The sequence below is a fragment of the Python bivittatus genome, unplaced genomic scaffold, assembly GCF_059951505.1.
Source record: "Python bivittatus isolate LINGU-HERP-01145 unplaced genomic scaffold, Pbiv_v1 ctg000340_np1212, whole genome shotgun sequence".
NCBI lineage: Eukaryota > Metazoa > Chordata > Lepidosauria > Squamata > Pythonidae > Python > Python bivittatus.
Window position 1 is genome coordinate 25018802 of NW_028277056.1, and position 21097 is coordinate 25039898.

At 34.1% G+C, this 21097-nt stretch overlaps 1 protein-coding gene across 1 annotated transcript in view; it reads right to left on the bottom strand.

The window, feature by feature from the left end:
* Positions 1–4082: 4082 nt before the first annotated feature.
* The window catches only part of DCLK1 (doublecortin like kinase 1), a 190735-nt gene continuing 173720 nt past the window's right edge, over positions 4083–21097 (bottom strand). Inside the window, exon 17 of the mRNA XM_088140733.1 lies at positions 4083–5660. Coding sequence (XP_087996859.1) covers positions 5496–5660 — 165 coding nt within the window. The 3' untranslated portion in view covers positions 4083–5495. The remainder of the gene's footprint in view (positions 5661–21097) is intronic.

The window sequence follows — 21097 nt, forward strand, 5'->3', positions numbered from 1 at the left end:
TCAAGATCCATTTCATAGAATTACTGAATTGTGGAGTAGGAAGGGACAATATGGACATCTAACCCAATCCTCTGCAATATGCAGGAAAACCAATTATACCATCCTTGAGAGGTGGTTGTCCAGCCTTTTTTAAAAAAAATATTGCAGAGACGGAGAATTCACAACCTCCATAGGTAGTCTTTACCACTATTAAACAGATCTGTCAGGAAATTTTTCATAATGCATAAAGAAAATCTAGGTAGCTGCAACATTATTTCTGTGGCAAAGGAAATAATTCCTATCCATCTTCCCTATGGCAATTTTTTAATGTACCTGAACACTGATATCATGTTTCCCTTCAGACTTCTTTTCTCAGGCTGAACATTTCAAGTTTCTCCAGCTGCATTCATAGGGCATGTCCTCAAGTTCCTGAATCATTTTTGTTGCCCCCCCCCCAACCTGTTCTAATTGGTCAATATCTTTCTGAAATATATGATGCTCAGAATTATATACAGTACTCCAGGTGTGGTCTCATTAGTGCAGTGTTCTCCAATCACAGGATATACTCCCTCAGCATTTGCATTCTTCTTATATTCAGCATAGTAATGATGGTTGTGCCTTTTCAATTTCTACTGGTTTCAATAGTGATTTTTACCTGTTTTACCACCTCATTTGATCACTGGTTGAATTACTGTTACAATTAGGGTGCTTTTCCTAACTTTGAACTAAAATCTGAGTCCCTGTTACTTAAGATTATTATTCTGTGTCCTGCATTTTGGGATAACAGGAAACAACTTTTGTTTTTCTTATATTTGTTACTTCAGTGGTTGAAAAGTGCTTTTTTATTGCTTTGTTAGTATTCTGAAGTCTAAACATTACCCAATTGAAAATCTTACTTCTTTACTTTCTTTGCTCCAGTTCCAGTTTCTCTGATACTTTCTTAAAATGTGGTGCCCAGAAACATAATTGAGCTCACCAGTGTGAGACTATTTCTTCCTGTCTTTGTAAAACTTTTGTTATTTTCAAACCACATCTCTAACCTATCAAAATCAATTTGAATTGAATTGAAACTTTAGCTATCCCACACAATTTTGAGTCATCTGCAAATCCAATAAGCATTTTCCCCACCTCTATTTTTCTCATTAATGAAAATGTGGCACAGGACCAAACTTTGAGGCATTCCACTCCAGTCTGAAGAGTTTTCAAGCCAGCTGTGGATGTATTTAATGGACATCTCATCCAGCTCTGTTGCTTGCAAAATCAGAATGCCATGGGCTACTCTCAAAATACTTTCTGAAATCAAAATATATTATGTCCACTGTATTCCCATAGTAAAAGAAAATTTCCTAATCAAAAAATGAAATGATTGTGGCAAAACTTTTTCTTGACAAATCCACACTGCCTTCTGGTAATCACCACATTGTTTTCAAGGTACTTAGACATTTAACAGTTTATGATCTGCTCTGGAATCTTCTAGAATCTTCTAGGTATTGATGATAGACTATAGTCCCAGATTCTCCTTCTCCCCACCTTGTTAAAAATAGGAACAATGTTTGCTATTCTCCAGTTGACAAGCACTTCCTCTGTTTTCTAGGATTTTTCAAAGCTAGTGTATAGATGTTTGGCCAAACCATCAGTTTGTTTCTTCAAAACTGTGAGATGCTATTTATCTTGTCCTGGAGATTTAAATTAATTGCAGTTAAATAGCTCTTCTCTGATCACGTCCCTGTATCTTGCTCACTTCAGTTAACTGGCAGAAAACAAATACTCTTACTGTAGAAGATAAAGCCAGAATAGGAGATGACCAATTCTGACTTTTGGTTGTTGTTGTTATTGTCATCTGTTCATAAGTTCATCTTCCCTTAACTACTGATATTTCTTTTTGCTTTGTTAGGTTTTGAGCATACAAAAACACTTTTTGCTGTTCTTAGCAGCACTTGCAGCCTTAGCACAGTCAGATACCATCTCTTCAATTCTGTTCTCATTTTGCTTTTCCTTGATGACTTGTCTGTGTTCCACGTACTATGTCTTTATTTTCAGATATTCTCTTAAGCATTTTGTGCAATCATAGTGGATTCCTTTGCCATTTTTTCCTTTTCTTTTTTCCTTGTTGGAACTATTTACAATTGTTCTTTAATTTTCTCCTTTTTTAGAAACCCCTGCACATTTTGGACTCTTTTTTCTATTTAGCTTCTCCTGCTGTGGAATCCAAACAATTTATTGATCTCAGTTTATTAAAATCTTGACATTGAAGTTTGACATATACTTAACTATATGTAGCTTTAGTTTCTCTTAATATCAAAAGTTATTGAACATTTTTCCCAAAGACGTCCACTACTTCCACGTGTGTAATAATCCCTACTGTTTAGGATCAAGTTAGAGATAGCTAATCAACTTGTGCCATCTTATAGAGTCTAAAGAAAATTATCAACAAGGCAAATAAAATATTTTGTAAATGGGCTATGCTTTACAGTTTGCTTTTCAACAAACATTGTGAAAATTAAAGTCTCCCATCATTACTTCATAGATCTTGAAAGACCTACAATTTGCTTTTGGAAAAGGTCAGCCGCATATTCATCTTGATGGCGGGCTCAGATGGATAGAAAGGTGAGAAATTAATTGATTAAAAAAAAAAATTTGGGAAAAACTTTTTTTTTTTAAAAGAAGCCCCCAGTTCTTTTTGAAAAGAGACTTGATTATAAATATTTTAGATTGCTGGAAGAGATCAGTAAGATTGCTAATGCTAGTTGTTCTCAAAGAGTATTCAGAAGTTCCTGATTTCTGGTCACGGAGAAGGGTTTTTTAAATCTGCTATATCTTGTCATTTTGTATAATATGACAATGCAATAACTTTTATTCTATTAATCTTTTAAAAAATTACCATTTAATTTCAGCTGCCTTTAGCAGCCAGATCCTATGAGCCACTTTACAGTATTTGCTTTTTTCTGCTTTTATAGTTTTAGCAGCTTTGGAATTCTCCCATGGATGCTGATTAGGGATTACAATCAAGTGTGGTGCTGCTAAATTTTGGATTGGTTTGATGGTTTTCCTTGATGTAGCCAAAGACTACATGGATCAGATTGCCCATCTATCAAAAATTGATACTGGGAATCAAGAAGCATCCAAATTAAACATACACTGATTAGAAAGATGAGACAGTTCCAGATATTTTGAACTGATAATTATCCATTGAGCTATTATTTCCCATTACATTGCTGTAATTTGTTAAATTGTTGATGTAGTAAATAACTGTGATAAAGAAACGAGATCTAAAGAATCTTAGCATCAAGAGTGATATTTCCCATATTATTAAGACATGATTTGATTACATTGTTTGCTCTCTTGGGAAAATATATAATACAAACTGTTGAAACAATAGTAGGTTCACACATAGTCTAAGCACAGAGATTATCAATGAGTCAACTGCAGATTTGCATGACCTGCTGCTACAAATAAAGAAAGTAATAACATCTTGGCTTGCACATGCCTATATGGGTGACTTCTATTTGTGCAACCTGTCCATTTATAGTTTGCGGTAGATGTCTCCCACTGTCATCAGTTTTCAAAAGCAATGGTTTAAACAATGGAGAAATGTACAGGAATTGCCCTAAATCTCATGTGCTTCACCAAACATAAATAGCCATTGGATAAAAGGCATTTATCCATTAATTTCAGAATGAGTGCCTACGATGAATCTGACAGGGTTTTTTTTGGTAGAGATGACACTCAGTAGTTTCAATAGAAGGGAATATATGTAACTTAGGGTTCAACTGTAGAGTCCTTGGAGTTCTCTGAACTTGGTTGTTTTCATAGGGTTTTTTAATATTAATTTTAAATAGTAGTTTTTATATTAATTGTTCTGCAATGAACCAAAGTTACACAGTTTGCATTCTTTAAAATCTTAAAATCTTTTCCATAATAAAGAAACGCACATGTTAACAGAATCTAAAGAGTCAGACTGTAAAAAGTACAGCAGCCATTTCTTTTCCAGTTATTTTTGTATCTGAAATGGCAAACAAAACGTTCTAGAAACCCTACATGTGAAATTTCAATACTCCACATTTCTGCTCAAGATTTGTTAATAACACTTTGAAAAGCATAACTTAAAAATGAAACTTTTTTATTATTCAACTCAAGTTATGGGTGAATGGACCATTTTACAATAATATTACATTTTAAAACCAAAACTATAAAAAGATGCTTAATGTAATTTAAATGTGTTTTTGAAACACTGATGGAACATTTCTTTGCGGATTTTTTTTTTTTAATCCCAGTCTCATACACACACTGTCTCACTAAATTCTGGTAAATATATTTTTACAAACACATTAGGTGAGTAATTGCTAATCATGTAATTTTAAGAACAACAGTTATTTATGTTTGGAATTTCAAGACCTTTCCTTGATTTACAATTTCAGTAAAATTAATTGTTCTCTTTTTAAAGCATTGTGAAGAGAGTATATCACGATATAGTTAACATCTCAATAATATTCAAAGAAGAATCCATGGTATGTAAAAATTGATTGTGTTTATTGCTGCCTATCTTTTGTCTGTACCTGTACATGTGAGCAAAGGACATTCTTTCAGCTAGACTTCCAGAAACTGCATTTCAATGAACAAATGGGGAACTGAAGGCAGTAATTTTGAGATTATTGCCACATCACCCAAAGTAGTTTGTTTTCAGCCAGTTCGACTGCCTATGAAATAATTTAAAGAAGTAGAACACACATTAAGAATGATAGGTTTTTGCAATACAATACAGTAAGAATGGGATGCATATTTCTTAGCAAAATTTAGGAGCCATCTATTTTCTGGAACGCAGATAGGATACATCCTCTTTTTGACCTTGTAACAATCCACAAGCCTCTGACCAATGTTAATGTCTATTAAGTGACTCTTTGTACCCTTGCATAAGAACATAAAAACAAGTGCGTATTTTATGATTATGGAGCACTTAAGTCAGATTACTAAGTAAGTACCTGTAGGAAAAATAAGTGTCAATAAAGCCCTCATTTTGGCTAGACAAAATTATTTAAAATTAAGCACTCAGAGGGTTAACATATGCTTAAATTACACATAATAGCTCCTACCTCAATTGATGAAAACATTCATTGCTGTTATTCCCATTTGAAAATTATATATATATTTATATTTATATGTATATCTCAAAATAGCCTTAACCCTTTGAGGATCGTATTAGCAGCAAATCACAATCTAGACTAGGCTTCCCCAATCTGGTATTCTCCAATGTGAGGCAGAAATGCTCGGAAATTCTGGAAGGACAGTCCCACCACATCTATGGGTGTCAGGCTGCAGGAGGCTAGTCTAGACAGAAAACAAAGACCATCTCAATCATATAGGAAACTATTGTTACAAAGATACTGTAAAACTCCTTTCTGGCATCTTTGTCAAGCAACTGATACAGACAAAATCAAATGGAAAAATTGCACACGGTTTCAAGAATTGTTGTCAAAATCTCAAAGGGTTAAGCCAAGACCTTCAACAGAAGTGATGTATTAAAAGGGTGAATTGGGTGAGCGAACAGTCTCAGATGAACTTGGTGAATAGTCTTCTGATTCAGAGTTGAGTTCAGGAGGTGGTGGCTGTGGCTTATAACGTCCCCTCACATCCGGGTTGCGTCTTCGTCGGAAAACCTGCCTCTCCTTATCAAGAGCGGTGGTCTGGCAGGGGCATAAAATGAGAATAGATGAGATTAGGCTGTGCATGAAATAGCAAATCTGACTCCCATTTTTCCCCTTTTTCCTTTTCAAAGCAAAAACCTCAGCCCAGGTCAAATTAACCCCCTCTCCACCAGGTTTGGCTAGTTTTGCAAGCTTTAATCCATTACATGACTCAATTCATATCAAAGTGCATAATCCAACCTATAAAGAGGCAGTGTGATCTCATCAAGCATGTACAGTATGAGTGCATGTCTCTGTATGGATGCCATATGTTAGACTTCTGGAAGCTATTAATTTTTTCGAATAGTGGGTTCAGGTTTCAGACAAAATGCAGACTAACCTGCTTTTTTCAAAGGAGATCTCAGTTCTGAATAGAAATTCAATGCAATTTAATCAAATGAGAAAGGTAAATATTTGCCAATGTTCAAAACAGTGAAGGTATCCATTAACTACTACAGAACTATCAGACAAGAGAAAGGTATTATCAAAACGCTTCTTGCCTCTCTTACTTCATGCTCTCAGTACTTACTACTCCTCTTTCCCCTTTAACCCAGGCACTTGCTCATACATATTGCAAAAGCACACAGAGCATTTCTCCTTCCCTTAAATTTGCACTTAGCTTTCCTGTTAATCTTTTTATACCTTTTCCAGCCAACCAAACTCTACTCTCCCCCATTCTCTTCATCCCATATTGGCCATGTCTCAGTGTGAATTAAATTGCCACCATATTCCACTAACATGTCAGCTGGAGTCTCTTGGCCAATAACCTACTTTCTAGATCATTCCAGCCAGATCACCCCCCCCCCCCTTCCTATTTAAATATACACACAGAGAGGCTTTTGAGGAGACTTAAGTTCAAGAATTAAAAATTGCCTACTTCATATCCACAAGTACATATTGCTTTTTAAATTACAACTACAGAATTTCAAAGCCATTATTTAATCATCCAATATAATATTGGTCTTAATAAGCATGTGTTTAATTTTCAGAATCAGTCCAAGTTTTGTTAGTTTGGGATGGGTCTTTAAATGTAATCTGAATTTTCTGCATTTCCAAGAAATGGGACTGAAAGTTAGCCTATGAACTACAAATTCTCACTGTAGTAAACAAAGCTCAAAACTACTGGATAGTTTAGGTTAAGAAAGCTAAGTGAAATGTTGGAAAGACTATTATGATGGGCTGATTTTAAAAAGAATATAATCAAGGGGTTATTATACTTCAAAAGATATATCATTTTTTCTTGAGACATTCACAATTTTTTTTGTTGGAAATCTACCAGATATACAGTGACCCTGGTTACAGGATGGAAATACAGTTATAGACTGAACAATTTTGAAATGATTTGATAGATGAAAACTAAATCTATCAGGTTAGTGCAGAGTAGTATTATAGCAATCTATGTTTTAAAATAATGCAATCAGGGTCCCAAAATAATGTAATAAAGGCAGAAGATGGACATTGCTTATAAAGCAAATGGATTCAGTTAAGCTAAATTGTTCCACTAATAGTTTTATAAAGGACTAATACCAAATGGCAATAAAAGTTCATCTTTGGATCTTGGAAAAAATAACACAATAATTTGAAATAAGAATACTAAATTCCAACTGCTATAGTTTGCCAAAGATTCTTTGTTTACTGCTGGTCCTTGGAAAAGGCCTAAACAGTTTTCAAAGTTGTGCCTTAAAACCAACTTTATGATTATATTTTAATAGAAAGCAGAAGACATTTGGAATCATATTCACATTACATATAGCATTTACAGTATATAATTCTCTGTAACAAATGGAGAGAATGGCATACATTACTATTCTATGACATACAGATTTGCATTTAAAATCTTTCTGTGCACAAAAGGAGTTCATTTAAAGATTGACTCACATCACATCATTTTTATATTAATCCCAGATTCACGAAGAATTCTTTCTTCAGCAGGGAAGTCTAAATTAAAATCTCCACTGCAATCCAGAGGAACATTCTGCTAGCACAAGGATAAGCAACTTTTTGTTTTGACTTTAAGGGTGAATTAATCCTCATATTTCTATGCAATCGGGGTTAATCTTGTATAAATGAAAATCTTCCACCCTTATGTCTAATTCAACCGTTTGCTCTTCTAGCTACCCAGTCAATAAGGAACCTACACATGAGAACTATAGCAAAATCATAGTCTGTGACATCCATAATGCAGAAGTCATATATTGGCACTAACATGTTTGCAAAAATCCTTCTTGGTGCCCTTCCAGCTTTCTATTCTACTTAAATTCTAAAGATATTTAGCATTAGCTCAATTTATAACAATGTCTCAGGGAAGAAGGAAGAAGGAAGAGGAGAAGGAGAAGGAGAAGGACTGATGTGGTTTTCTACCTTCCAAGACAAAGGGTGGGATGGTAGGAAATATTGAGGTTGTATATGATGGGTCGGGGGGTGTTAGAAGAGAAGGTGTGGAGCAATTACAAATTTCCAGTGTTGCTACTAGCCTAAAAGATTGCTTATTCCCATATAGGTCTTAATAAACTCAGGTGCCAGTTGACCCTGCATATGTAGTGGCAGGCTTCCATGGAAGTTACTAACTACAGAAGTAGGTGTTAAAACTTCAGTTCCTCTCTGTAACTTTCTACCTTTGCAAACCATATTTCTTTCCAAGATATCCATACACCATTTCATATACTGCCATTTATCTTGAAACTTCTCATCTCCCTTTTCAGGATGTCATCCCTCATACAACCACAATTTTCTCACTCTTCCTCTTCCATCAGACCTATTTACTCTTTCTTCATATATTTGTTTATTCATTCTGTCTTACATAACAAAAATACCTCAACATTCTTACATCATACTAGCCATTTGTGTTCGTTTTTTGTAATCTGCATTCATTTAGCAGCCGTTTATTATTAACCTTATTTCTGCATGTTTCAACATATAGACTTAAGTACCCCATTCCTACAGCATCCAGTGTTTATCCTGACATACCCATCACTCATCTCTGCACAATAAAATGGACACCAACATGCTTATTTGCAGTCATTTCTGCCTCTATCAACAAGCATTCATTCCTTGCAACAATTCATATCACTGAAACATGCTTCTTTTTTGCAAACATCTGAATGTTTTAACTTTTCTCCATCTTCAGGAAACATTCTACTGAGGTACACAAATTTAGTTTTCATTCTACAGTGCAAATCCATCTACTTGCTCTAGTTTTTCCACTATTTATGAATAATTGCCCCATTTTCCTGTTAAGTGCAATCTTCTTGATCTTTGTTTTATTAATGAGCCCACCCATTCTCTTTATTGAACCATAAAAGCTAATATTTTCTGCAAAACATTCAGGTTCTCACCCAACAACACAATGTCATATGAATACAAAATACACCCCTATTCTTATTCCCCAATGAATGTACCTTCAATGTCATCACAAGCAATCCTTATACTATTATCCATAAACACATTTAACAAATCAAATGGCCTCATACATCCCTGTCAAGCTGATAGAAAAACTAATTACTAACTTGGATGGAGAGTGAGGGAAAGAGGACTAGATTTAATCACCTATCCAGTCAGGTGACCTCTTGGGCATGATCAAATCTAGGCTATGCATGCCATTTGTCACACTAGTCCAGATTAAAACCTAAATGAATCCAGGCAGATTTTAGTCATACACTAAACAAATACTGAAAGACCTAATATGCTAAGATCACCTGACTGGTCAGTTTGAATTTCCCTCTAAATGTAAATGTATTGAGTTGCAAATTGGAGTTAATTTAGCCACTTTGCCTAGTTTGGGAAGTGATCTTACCCATGTGCAAAAATGCTTGGACATACACACTTTCCTGGTTTGCAAAAGACTGAAGAAGATTTTTGGAGAAAAGGTTGTCCTGTACAGGTATAAACTTTAGGTTTGGATTCTCTTGTATTCAAGCTGCAATTTATGTGGTAAATCACATGAGCTATGGAAGCATATCTACTCTAAAATATATAACAAAGGAGATCTGGGTGAACTGTGGATTCACTAGACATTGTTGTTACATTCATATCATTTTGTTTACTTTTATTACACAAATATATTATATATGGAAAAAACCCTTAAATGTTGCCTGCTTATCTAAAAGAAATTATTTCAAATCCAAATGTGCAACATATAATTCTGAGTATTAATTAAGAAAAGACAATCTACAATTTATCAAATGCATTATTGTATTATTGGTATATGTATTGTATTTCAGAGATTATGCATTATGCTAAACAGGGCTAAAGTTATGGTCCCCTTGTAAGGTCATATATACATCAGAATTAATTATTATTGTATCACAATATCCAAACATTCTGCAAGAAATCCCTTAGCAGAATAGCCATGAACTTGAACTCAATTTACTTCGATTAATAGATTGAAGATATCAACTCTGTTCATTAGCAGAAGAGATGACCATTTTTAATCATGATAGTTCTATCAAATGCATACCAAATGCTCTGCATTAATTCTCCAACAATTCAGCTGTGCACATAGAACAATAGATTATTTATTTGCTATAAGAAGAGACAAAAGGAGGATTTGTAGATATCTTCAGAAGAGTTCCAAAAGGGCTTCTATTGTAACAGAAACAAAAATCAAGAAGGCTTGTGATAGCAGCATCATAATTTTGTGCACTAATTTGAACCCAAGCCTAAAAGGGCACAAGTATAGAATTTATATGTGAGCCTTGCGGCCCCATATGCGGCCCTAAAGAACTTAATGTATCTTTTGACAAGAAAGCTTTATCTAGCAGGCCAAATACTTTATGGACTTCATCTTAAAATGAAATTACAAACTGAAAACTTTTGGATTTCAGCATCATGCATAGGCAGGCTTCCTCCCTCCTCCTTTCCTTTTATATTGCGACCCATCTCACTCTCTGGGTGGCCTACAATGATTTAAACAAAACAAAATAAAAAACCCAGTAACACAGCTCATAAAACCAAGCCAGAAGCTGTTTTTGGAAAACTGAAGATCAGGTTCTGTTAAGATACCTTGATTGATCCTGCTAAAGGAGTCACTAAATACTGCTTCATCTACTGTCTGATAGAGCTGACAAAACCATTCAGATTAAGTCCAGTTTCATTATCAATTGTCATCCATGTAATATAACGTCTCTATGAAATCAATAGTTATCAAAAAAACATGTAGCTGGATGACATCAATATACTAATGACAGGTGGAATTTTAGCGTGAACAATTTTATTTATGTTTCACAGGGTTGCTGTGTGGTTTCAAGAAAAAAATGTAGATCTAACAATTCCAAGTAACTACTACAACTCATTTTATGTGGGAAATGTTTACAAAGACAACTAAGAAGGTTCTATTGATATATTCCAGCACCCAATTGACCTTGGCTCTTCTTGCAAATGATAAGCAGGGTCAGATCTGGTCATTACTAGATGGTCACCAATAAACCCCAGGTCTTGAAGAAGACAGCAGAGAACCTGCTTCATTATTGTGACTAAGAAAACTACATGGAATAATCCCTATAGTCACCACAAATTGAATTAAACTTTTTTTTTTTTAACTTGTTCCAGGAAGAACTTCCAGAGTAAACAGAATATAATTATTTTACAAAGAGTTGCATCAGCTAATTGGTATCAAGCACAATTTGTTATACTGTTATTAAATTCTAAATCCCTTTATGTTCAAGTATATGAATAATTGAACTCCTGAAGGAAAGGCAGGAAATAAATCTAACTAACAAATGAATAATAGCCTCCCAGGGTCTTTTGGAGTGGGGCAGCTATAATAAATCTAATAAATAAATAATAAATACATTTCTTACTCCATACATGTCTCTATGCCAATTAATACTTAATGACATATTCCAGATTTCATCACTATGTGAGTTCATATTGACATAAGCAAGATAATAGAGTTTGACCAAATGATTAGTTAGAATAGAAAATATAAACATACCATAACCATAGATGGGCTCATGAAACTATCCACACTCAATTTTATATAACAATATTCAGTTCTATTAATGTAAGTTCCACTCATTCTTTATCATAGTTTGTATCAGTATAAAACTGAATGGCAGTTTTCTCACTTTTGTTCTTTTTTTTTTTTTCTTTTGAAAGAAATAATCCTCACATTTAAATTCTGCCAGGATATAAAGCTAAATTTTTCTTCCACTTCACTTCAACATAATCATATGTTTCAAATGGGGAACTTAAGGACAGTGATTTGATCAATTTATTTATGACACTCTTGTTTCATAGGTTCAAGCTCAACATATTATCTATATAATCTTATTATTATGATTAACACCTACTAGGCCTATGATTATTATTTCATTATAAATTCATCTGTCCAAATGCTGTTGTCATTACATGATTAGAAAGCATTGTGGTTCTCTATAGATTCCTTACTATATTACTTTTATTAGACAATATCAATGAATAGAATACATTTGCAAGGACTGTTTTGAAAAAAAAAGTATATGAAATTTTTCACTTGTTTCTGATATTCTTTACCACAAAATGAAAACACTAGAACAATATCAAAGTTACATTAAAAATCATGTGTTAAATGTGTTAATAAGGATGATGAAACATTAATCTATACCAGTATTTCTCAACCTCAGCAACTTTAAGATGTGCTGGCTAGGGAATTCTGGAAGTTGAAGTCCACTCATCTTAAAGTTGCCGAGGTTGAGAAATACTGGTCTATATCAATCAATGATTTAGGCTGTTTTTCTCAAGAAGACCTTACCTTTTCTTTCTTAATGTCATTTCCCCCCCCTTTTTTTTAAAAGCTTTCTTCCTGTATCTTTATGCTTCAGAAAAAGCCTAAATTTATTTCTGGTGCTGTTTATTGTATTTGTATACTAGTTCCCATTACTGAAAATGTTAAAACAATTTACAATATAGCCATTCAAATGTAATAATATAAGCTATATTATAAATTACAATGTATTGTATTGTATTAATTATATTGTTTATCTATTATCAATAAATCAAAATTACGGTCCAAGACCAAACACAATAAAAAGACCAGCAAAATAATGATAAAAAGGAAATTTTTAAAATTTATTTATTTATTTATTAAATTTATATGCTGCTCATTTTCCCCAGAGGGTGACTTTTAAAAATAGCAAGAAAATCCTAAAACAATTAGCAGTTAACAGTTAATACTATGAGGGAGGAACCAGACAGCTTCTAATAGCTATAGCTATTGATAAGAATTCTGCAACCTTCTTATAGGTTTCTGAAGAGTGTCACCCAGAGAAGATAATAGCCTCCTGGCCACAATTGGAAGTATTAAACTTGATCACAATGTACAATGGACAGTTTAATAGCATATGTGAGACAGATTCTACCTCTGAGTCTGAACAGAAACAAATTTGGTTTTTATATGGGATATGGATATGGAGATAGATAGATAGATAGATAGATAGATAGATAGATAGATGGATAGATAGATAGATAGATAGATAGATAGATTCTGATGTTCCCATCAGGAATTTGCATGTACCTATCAAATGTATAATGCATGAGAATAATAATAATTTCAGCAGAGAGTAAGAATTTGTTGAAATAAAGTGTAAGCTTTTTTAGGCCGGAAAACTTGTCAACCTAAACAGGTCACTGGACAACAACAAAGCTTTATATTTCAATGGCAATCACAATGACAAACTTTACAACAGAAGCATCATTAATCGGTTTTCTGGAGTAAAAACCCCTCAGTTACAGTATTGTATCACTTTGCAGAGAAACTGTTTAATATACTGTAATTTTAAGTTCTTATTCAATTATCTTATACATATATAGTCTTATATTCTGGGGAGAGCTAACTACTTGGTGGTAACCATTTAACTGTATTGTACAGATACATATATATTTATTTAACACACTAAAGATAAGATAGATCTCAGGTAGCAGGAATGGGGAAAATTCTGCATGAGATCTCATAAAGTGAGTCTCAGTTAAAATGCAGTTCAGTATTAAATTAGATTGTTTAAAGATATGACTCAGTATGAATCCCACTTATGACCAGTATCTGAGGTCAGAAATAAAGGACACTGTAGATTTAGCCTCAGAATGAATCAAGGTTGGAAATTTTTATACATTTACTAATTACAGGCAGGAGTTCCACCTGGCTTTGATGTCATACGATCCCTATATGGTAAACAAGCATTTATTAACATGAAGCATGCATGACAGTAACATTTCTCTTAGAATGGTATCAATGATTGTGATTTACATGTACAGTATAATCCATTAATGGCCAGTTTTTCACTCTGTTTACATACTGTGTACATATACTGGAAAGCCATTGGTCAAGACCATACATATAATCTGTAGATGGAGTGAAAAGCCAGCATGTACAGTCATTGTGAGGACACCATGTTATGTGCAGTCTTCATATTTAATAGTTTAATATTAATAGTTTAATAGTTTAATTTAATAGTTTTATAGTTTTATACCCTTTAATAGTTCTTTCCATTTATAATTTTATAGTATAGTTTTGAGCTATGTATATTGCCTAAATATATGCCAATCCTTGAATGTTATCCGTTTGAACTGATCTGATGATTGCATGGTTTTCATAATTCCTCTAAAGCAAAAGATAGCTTATATTTTTATGAAACCAGGACTTTATACTAGCACATTTATTCATATCTCATATAAGTACATAATCCTATGTTTTGAATGCATTGGATATACTATCATTAAAACATACCTGTGAACCAGAGATTCAGCTGCATAGCAAAAGTTGGAAAATCTGAGGAGAAGGTATTTGAAAACTTTTACAACTTGGTGATTCTTTTACCTGCTGCCCAAAGCTAGGAACTACAGGAGACATCACCATCAGGAAACCTCACCCAATAATGGAGTCTAACGTTATAATTATTTACCTTTTTGCATTTTAACTACACAGTGTTCTAAGTAGAGAATTTCAGTTAGTATGAGGGATAAAAATATTTCCAATAAACACATTGCCTCTGAATTAATGAGTCTGGAATGTTTAATTCACCTGTGAATAAACCACGTGAATTAAACCAGAGTAAACCAGAAGGAACATCTAGGTTTAATTCACCTAGATATTCCTTCTGATATAAAACTGATATCCCAATAACTTTTATTCTTTACATAAAAACATATTGTACATATTGATCATGTATGCAACACATGATCAACTTATACGTGCATAGGAAAGTAGTAAAGCAAAAGTTTAAGTCATAGTTACCACAAATCAAATAATTTCAATTAATTTCATTTGGTATTACCAGCAGTCGTGATAGACTTGTAAACATTTTCCAGTCTTGAATTTTCGAAGCAAGTGTGCATAATCAATTTCTAATACATGCAATCAGATAAATGCTGATTAAAGACTTAAAATACTCTGACATACAGATGTGTCTTTGAACACTGATGGAATAGAAATTGAATATACAGTTCAAGAAGGCATCCGTTCAATATTTTTCTTCCTTTAAGGATCAACTTCTGGAAATGAGAAGAGCAGTTTTTCCAGCTTAATCCATTGGAACCTAATCCAGACATTTTAATTAAAATATGTAAAGGGAAATATTTAATTTACTGTAAATGCTTGTATTGACTACTGCCGCAATTCTGTTAATAAAGGTTAGATCTGCACAATCTGAGCAGGACTTCTACAGCACTGAAAGCAATTCCTTGAACATAAATACATTTTACAATATTTAGACCAACCTACTGAGTCTTTTTAAAAAGTTACAAAAACCCATTTTTACAAAGTTACCAAAATGTATAAATACTGAACATCGGTAAATATCTTATCTATTTAAATTGGGAATGCTAGATATTCAACGTTGTAGCAAAATTATACACCATTGCAGATAACACCTATTTTCAACTGAACGAGAATGCTCAGCCACATTCCTACCACACAATATAATGTGACTTACTAAAGAGTTTGATTCATGCAATATCATTTTTTATCCACTTCTTTTAAAATGGAGTAACAAAAGTGTGCATACTTGGAAAACACAAGCTAACCAGCGCACAGACAATGCATTATATTTCACTGAACGAGGGAAAGCTTCTCAAGACTACGTTATGTCAATGCATTGTTCATTCTAAGAGATAAGGGTTGTGACTGGGAAGGGGGAATTTAAAATGACAGTATATAATTTTGTATCTCAGAGAGAAAACACAAATATAAATGTATATCTATATGTATTGCTATCCTGTGGCCATTTCGTCTGTCTAAAAAGAAAGAGCACAGGATATCAGATGCCTTAAAAGCTATAAACATAAAATAAAACATCGCTTGAACATTGCATTTTTCTGTATACACTGTCCTTTTAACTATAGGGAGAACTTGATACTGAGCATGTGCAATGAAGAAAAAGCTTGCAATGTCAGTGTGAAGAATGGGTGAAGAAAGAGAATGAGGGGTGTGGCATCTCAATCAAGATTAAAATGAAACTGATAAAGCAGCATATGGACTGGGTAACAAATAGAAAAGAAGAAGATGTTTATTCACTGAAGGAACTGGTTAATGGAGACTGCCAGCACGTTGCCATGGAAACACTGACTGTGGGAGCTGTACCATCTCATACCTTATCCAATACATTCCTGGTTGTTGGTAGTAGTCCAAAGACCCTGATCTCTTGATGGTAAACCCGTGGTCCAGCTGAGCAGAGAGAAATGGGCAACTCAGTGGATCGATATTGTGCTAGAGAATTAAGACCTCCAGACCAAAACTGTTCCTTATTTAGTGCATATTTATTTTTCAGTTTCACAAGGTAGTACTCTAACATTCTAAAAAATAAAATAAAAATAATTCTATGTATTGGAAATGGGAAAAAAAGAAAGAAAATGAACAAATAATAAAGAAGACCCTAGACCAAATAATTTAGCTGGCTAAATCAGAATCTTGTTTATTGGTTACAACATCGTGCACTTATTTCAACTGGCGATGGTAATAACTGGTTTGAAGATAGACAAAATAGGGCTATATCAGGTATCACATAAGGCTTTTCCCATTTTATAACAAAAGTTTGGTGAACAGCTTTTGTTTTCAGTATTTCTTGTTTTCTAAATCATGATAGCTATAACCAATATATGAGATTTTCACAGATTAAAATCATGCTGCTTCATATTGATGGAAATGTGTAAATATGAAAAAAATAACATTTTGACATTCCCACCAATCTCTGTTACTGGTTTTAAAAAACTTTGATCTTGGATATAAAAAAAAATCCTAGATAACTGTGTATTACTACAGTCCACATATTAATCTTAAAAATGTATAAGTGCGCATTGCTAAACCCTTGTATCAGAATTCAAAGCATAGTCTTTATTAATTTGGGGGAGCATGTTTCTTGAAACTCAAGGAAAGAGAAGCTATTCCATTTAATTTTGCTCCTGGGATTGTAACAAAAGGGTGGCTTTATCTTGTTTTGTTTTTTTTTAACTTTCCACTGTGTATAGCAGAGCACCACTTAATAAGTAATCAAATGCTACTTTAGTGCAGGTAATTCTTCAGAGAGAGAAGGGGGGAAAGGCACATTGTGCAGTTTAATACTGGAGAATGCTTTAACATTTACATACACATCCAGAAAAGGGAACAAAGATACTTTCCTTTTGGGTTTGTGTGTGCTTTGTTAGAAGTATAATGCAGTGACATAATGCCAGAAGTTTACAATTTAAATTACAAGAGGCAGCTTGAAACAGTTCCAAAAAATCAGTTATTTACTTGTTGTAGTAGGCAACCTGACTTTGAATCCGGAGCATAAGGAAAATAATGTTTATTTTATTTCATCAACTTTTTTTTTCTTATGCAGAATACTTTAAAACATCCCAAATTATTGAAGACTTCCAGCTGAAATGACCAAGGCCTTATATTGTCTACAGTACTATATGTCCAAGCAGATTGATCTATTGCTGCCATCTATTGATGTAGGAGGGTAATGCAATAATAATATCAAACAGCCAATGTCTAGGAATTTCAAAACAAAATATTTTATTATAATGTCATTACCTCAGTGGAGAGAAAATATTGGCTTAGATATTTCACATTCCTTTTTTTCTACAGTCAAAACTCAACATTTTAAGTACTTGAAATGATAGCACTAATTGAACAAATTAGAAATAAACCTGATGGAAAGTAGAAAATCAAATAATAAATGGCTTTTTATTATTATAAATGAGAACAGATTTTCTTTGCTCAGACCAGACTCAGGACCTAATGAAAAGTGCAATTCACAAGCCACTTAAGGCTGCAGAATTGGGCATTTCATACATATAAGTTCTCTGCACCTGATCTCTTTCAGTTGCAGCCAGTGTAAGGTATCTAGCAAAAAAAAAAAAGTAAGATACATATGTTCCATCACAACTATAAAGACTTTTTGGACAATGGATAATCTGAGCTCATCATAACCACAGTAGAATGTGTAAATTTGTGTGTGTGTGTGTGAGAGAGAGAGAGAGAGAGAGACAGAGAGACAGACACTAGGTGTTCTGCCTTCATTCAGCTTACATCCTAGATTCCGTATATTACTTACATTTTTATTGCCACCTACAAAAAAAGAGAGGAGGGTGGAGGGAAAATGTCCTTCCCCAACTACTCCAGCAGCATCTTTGTTGCTGACAACTGCATGAGTCTGATAGGACCAAGTGCTGACAGCATAATGTATGTATTTTTTGCCTACTTAAGGTGAAAACATTTCCCTTCATGATAGAAGGAGCAGGAGAGTAGATGGACAGTTCCTAAGTACTCAAAAGGTTTATCTGAAGGGACTTGTGGTAGGAAGGATGCTCATTGAGTGTTAAGCTGTACCTCAACTTGTGCAAATTCTCTCTCTTGGATTTTGTTGAGAGGAACTATGTGAACAGAGGTATCTAGCCTTAAAAGATGCACTAGTTCAAGAAATAAAAGTTTGATGAACAATTATTCTGAAAATGCATAGTTCTTAAGCTCTCTTATTTTTACTGATAGAAAGGACTACATGGTTGAATGTATAATTTATTAGCTAAATGGCGTTATTAGGGCAGTTCAATTCACTAAATTGATGTACACAATTAATATAGATTTTGTTTTTAATGTTACTTGCTGGTTTGTGCAGACCCTAATGTATGTTATTATACATAACAATAGTTTGGAAAGACAAAAGAGGAGCCCTGCTGGATCAGGAAAAGGTCCACCTAAATCCTAAATTCTGGGTGCCACAGTAGCCAGTTCAGGAAGCTCACAAACATGGACAAGACAATCATAGTCTTGTAGCCTGGGTTTAGTACTTGGGTGCAAGACCACCAGAGAATTCCAGGGCTGTAGAGAAAATGTGTACACAAATGTGTGTATGTGTCTGTATACACACACACTTTTTTGTTTTTTAAGAATGATCATGGATGTGTTCATTAATTGAACTGAGTTCAGTTCAAAAGAGACTTGACGTTACAATTCTATGATTCTGGACAGAGTATTCAGTCATCAAAATTAGTAGCTATTGTTAGCTAGATATTTCATGAATTTGTTCATTCCCACTGGTGATGATTACATCTGATTGCAGCTACTTCCATAACTGAACAATGCACATTTATTGAATTTTCAAAATAACATAGAAATGTATGTAAATTTAATATACCAAGTGAAAGTGGATGTTTGACTGACTGACCATTCTTTAAGTGGCTGTAGTAAGGACAGAGAATGGCCTTGAAGGACAGAGGGAAGATTAATTACCAGGGCAATGATCAGATAAACAAGGCATTGGTTTATGAAAATGCCTCAGATGCCCTCTCCCTTTAATTCACACAAAGATAAAAGAGGAGGGGAAGAGAAGTACATTCTGCAGAATGTCTGTTTCTTACTCTATAGGGCTGACAGTGGCTGATAGGTCCAGTACAAAAAAAGTAAAATTGTAACCAAGGCTTTCTTTTATTAAATGTCATAACACAGGTAAAGGCTGGTCCTAACCATAAAGGTTGTTCAACAGTGGAACAGTCTACCTTGGAACGTGATGGATTCTCCTTTCTGGGAGTTCTTTCAACAGAACTGGATGGCCATCTGTTAGGGATGTTTTAATAGTGGATTCCTGCACTGGGGAGGGGTTTGGAACAGATCTCCAAGACTCTTCCAGTTCTTGCATTCTATGATACAGTGAATATGTTCAGACTTATGTCCATATAGGTGACTTCTGGAGCTTTGCTTTTTGGTTCCAGGAAGATCCTACCCATCCAGCTAATCCAAAGCTTGCTTTAATTGTATCTGAGAATTTATAGGCCAAGATGCAATACAAATTTCTGGCTTCTACCTTCTGCTTCCTCATTTTGTTCCTAAGGGTCAAAATTTAAAAATCTGCATGGATTACTGCAGCAGAGATGTTATTGTGGAAGCCAGTGAGTCTTACAACATTTACTCTGAAGTAAATCCCACTTAGTTCTTAAGTGTGCACAGGAGTTCACTCTTAATCAAATAAGCTTTGGTTGGACAGAAATGTGATATGATTTAACCCTAGCAACTATAGGTTATATTAGTTTTTCTTTATGTTCTGGAATTCTGGAAAGTTTAGCTTTTCTATAAATGCTACCAAAATGTTGCTTACCAGTTTAAATTGATATTCATATTAATATATAATTTATTATTCTTTTAATGTTATTCAATCAAGCTAACAGAATGATTCTCCAGACACAACTGCTTGCAGGTCCTGTTTTTCAGCTATACTGACCACTGGGAGGCAAGCACCAGGCGACCAGTTTCATCCTCTTTGGGATTTTTGAACTGTGGGTAGCCAAATGTTATTCTATGGCATTCAGATCTTCTACCGGGAATTGAACTCATGGATCTTCACACTTTAAATAACTATATGCAGTGCAGTAACTTTAGGAGCTACCTAGGTCCTGGTGTTTGGTGGCTGCAGAAATGAATATAGAGAAGCTCTCAGAATGGTATATGCAACCCAGCTTCCCTTAAGCTCTGTGAGCAGAAAGACATCAGGGGTATAGTATGTCATGCCTCCATTTGTCTACCCATGTCTGATGAACCCCAGTTAAATCCTACTTGCCTCTTGGTAGTCAGTGTAACTGAAAAGTGCCATAGGATATACACTGTAAAAATAGAGGGCAGGTGGAAATCATGTAATATCCCATTCATTGGATTGTATTTACCATTCTGAGAGTCGCAGGTCATATATTTTCATCATATTTTGTCTTTTCCTTCTCATCACTACATAGTTCTTACAAGCCTCAAACAATAATTTACTTTCTTAGGTAAACAGGAACCTCAAAAAATCTAAACAAAGTTGGTTTTTCTTGTGTCTGCTTGAAACAACATGCATAATAGCATCTTAGTACACACAATATAATACTGTGAACAGTCACAACAGGAACATAAATTGGATTGCAACTCACTAGTATATAATATAATCTGCCTGTTAATTTTTTAAAAAAGAAGGGCTCATTTGTTTTTATTAATTTCAAAACAGGAAAATGTTATT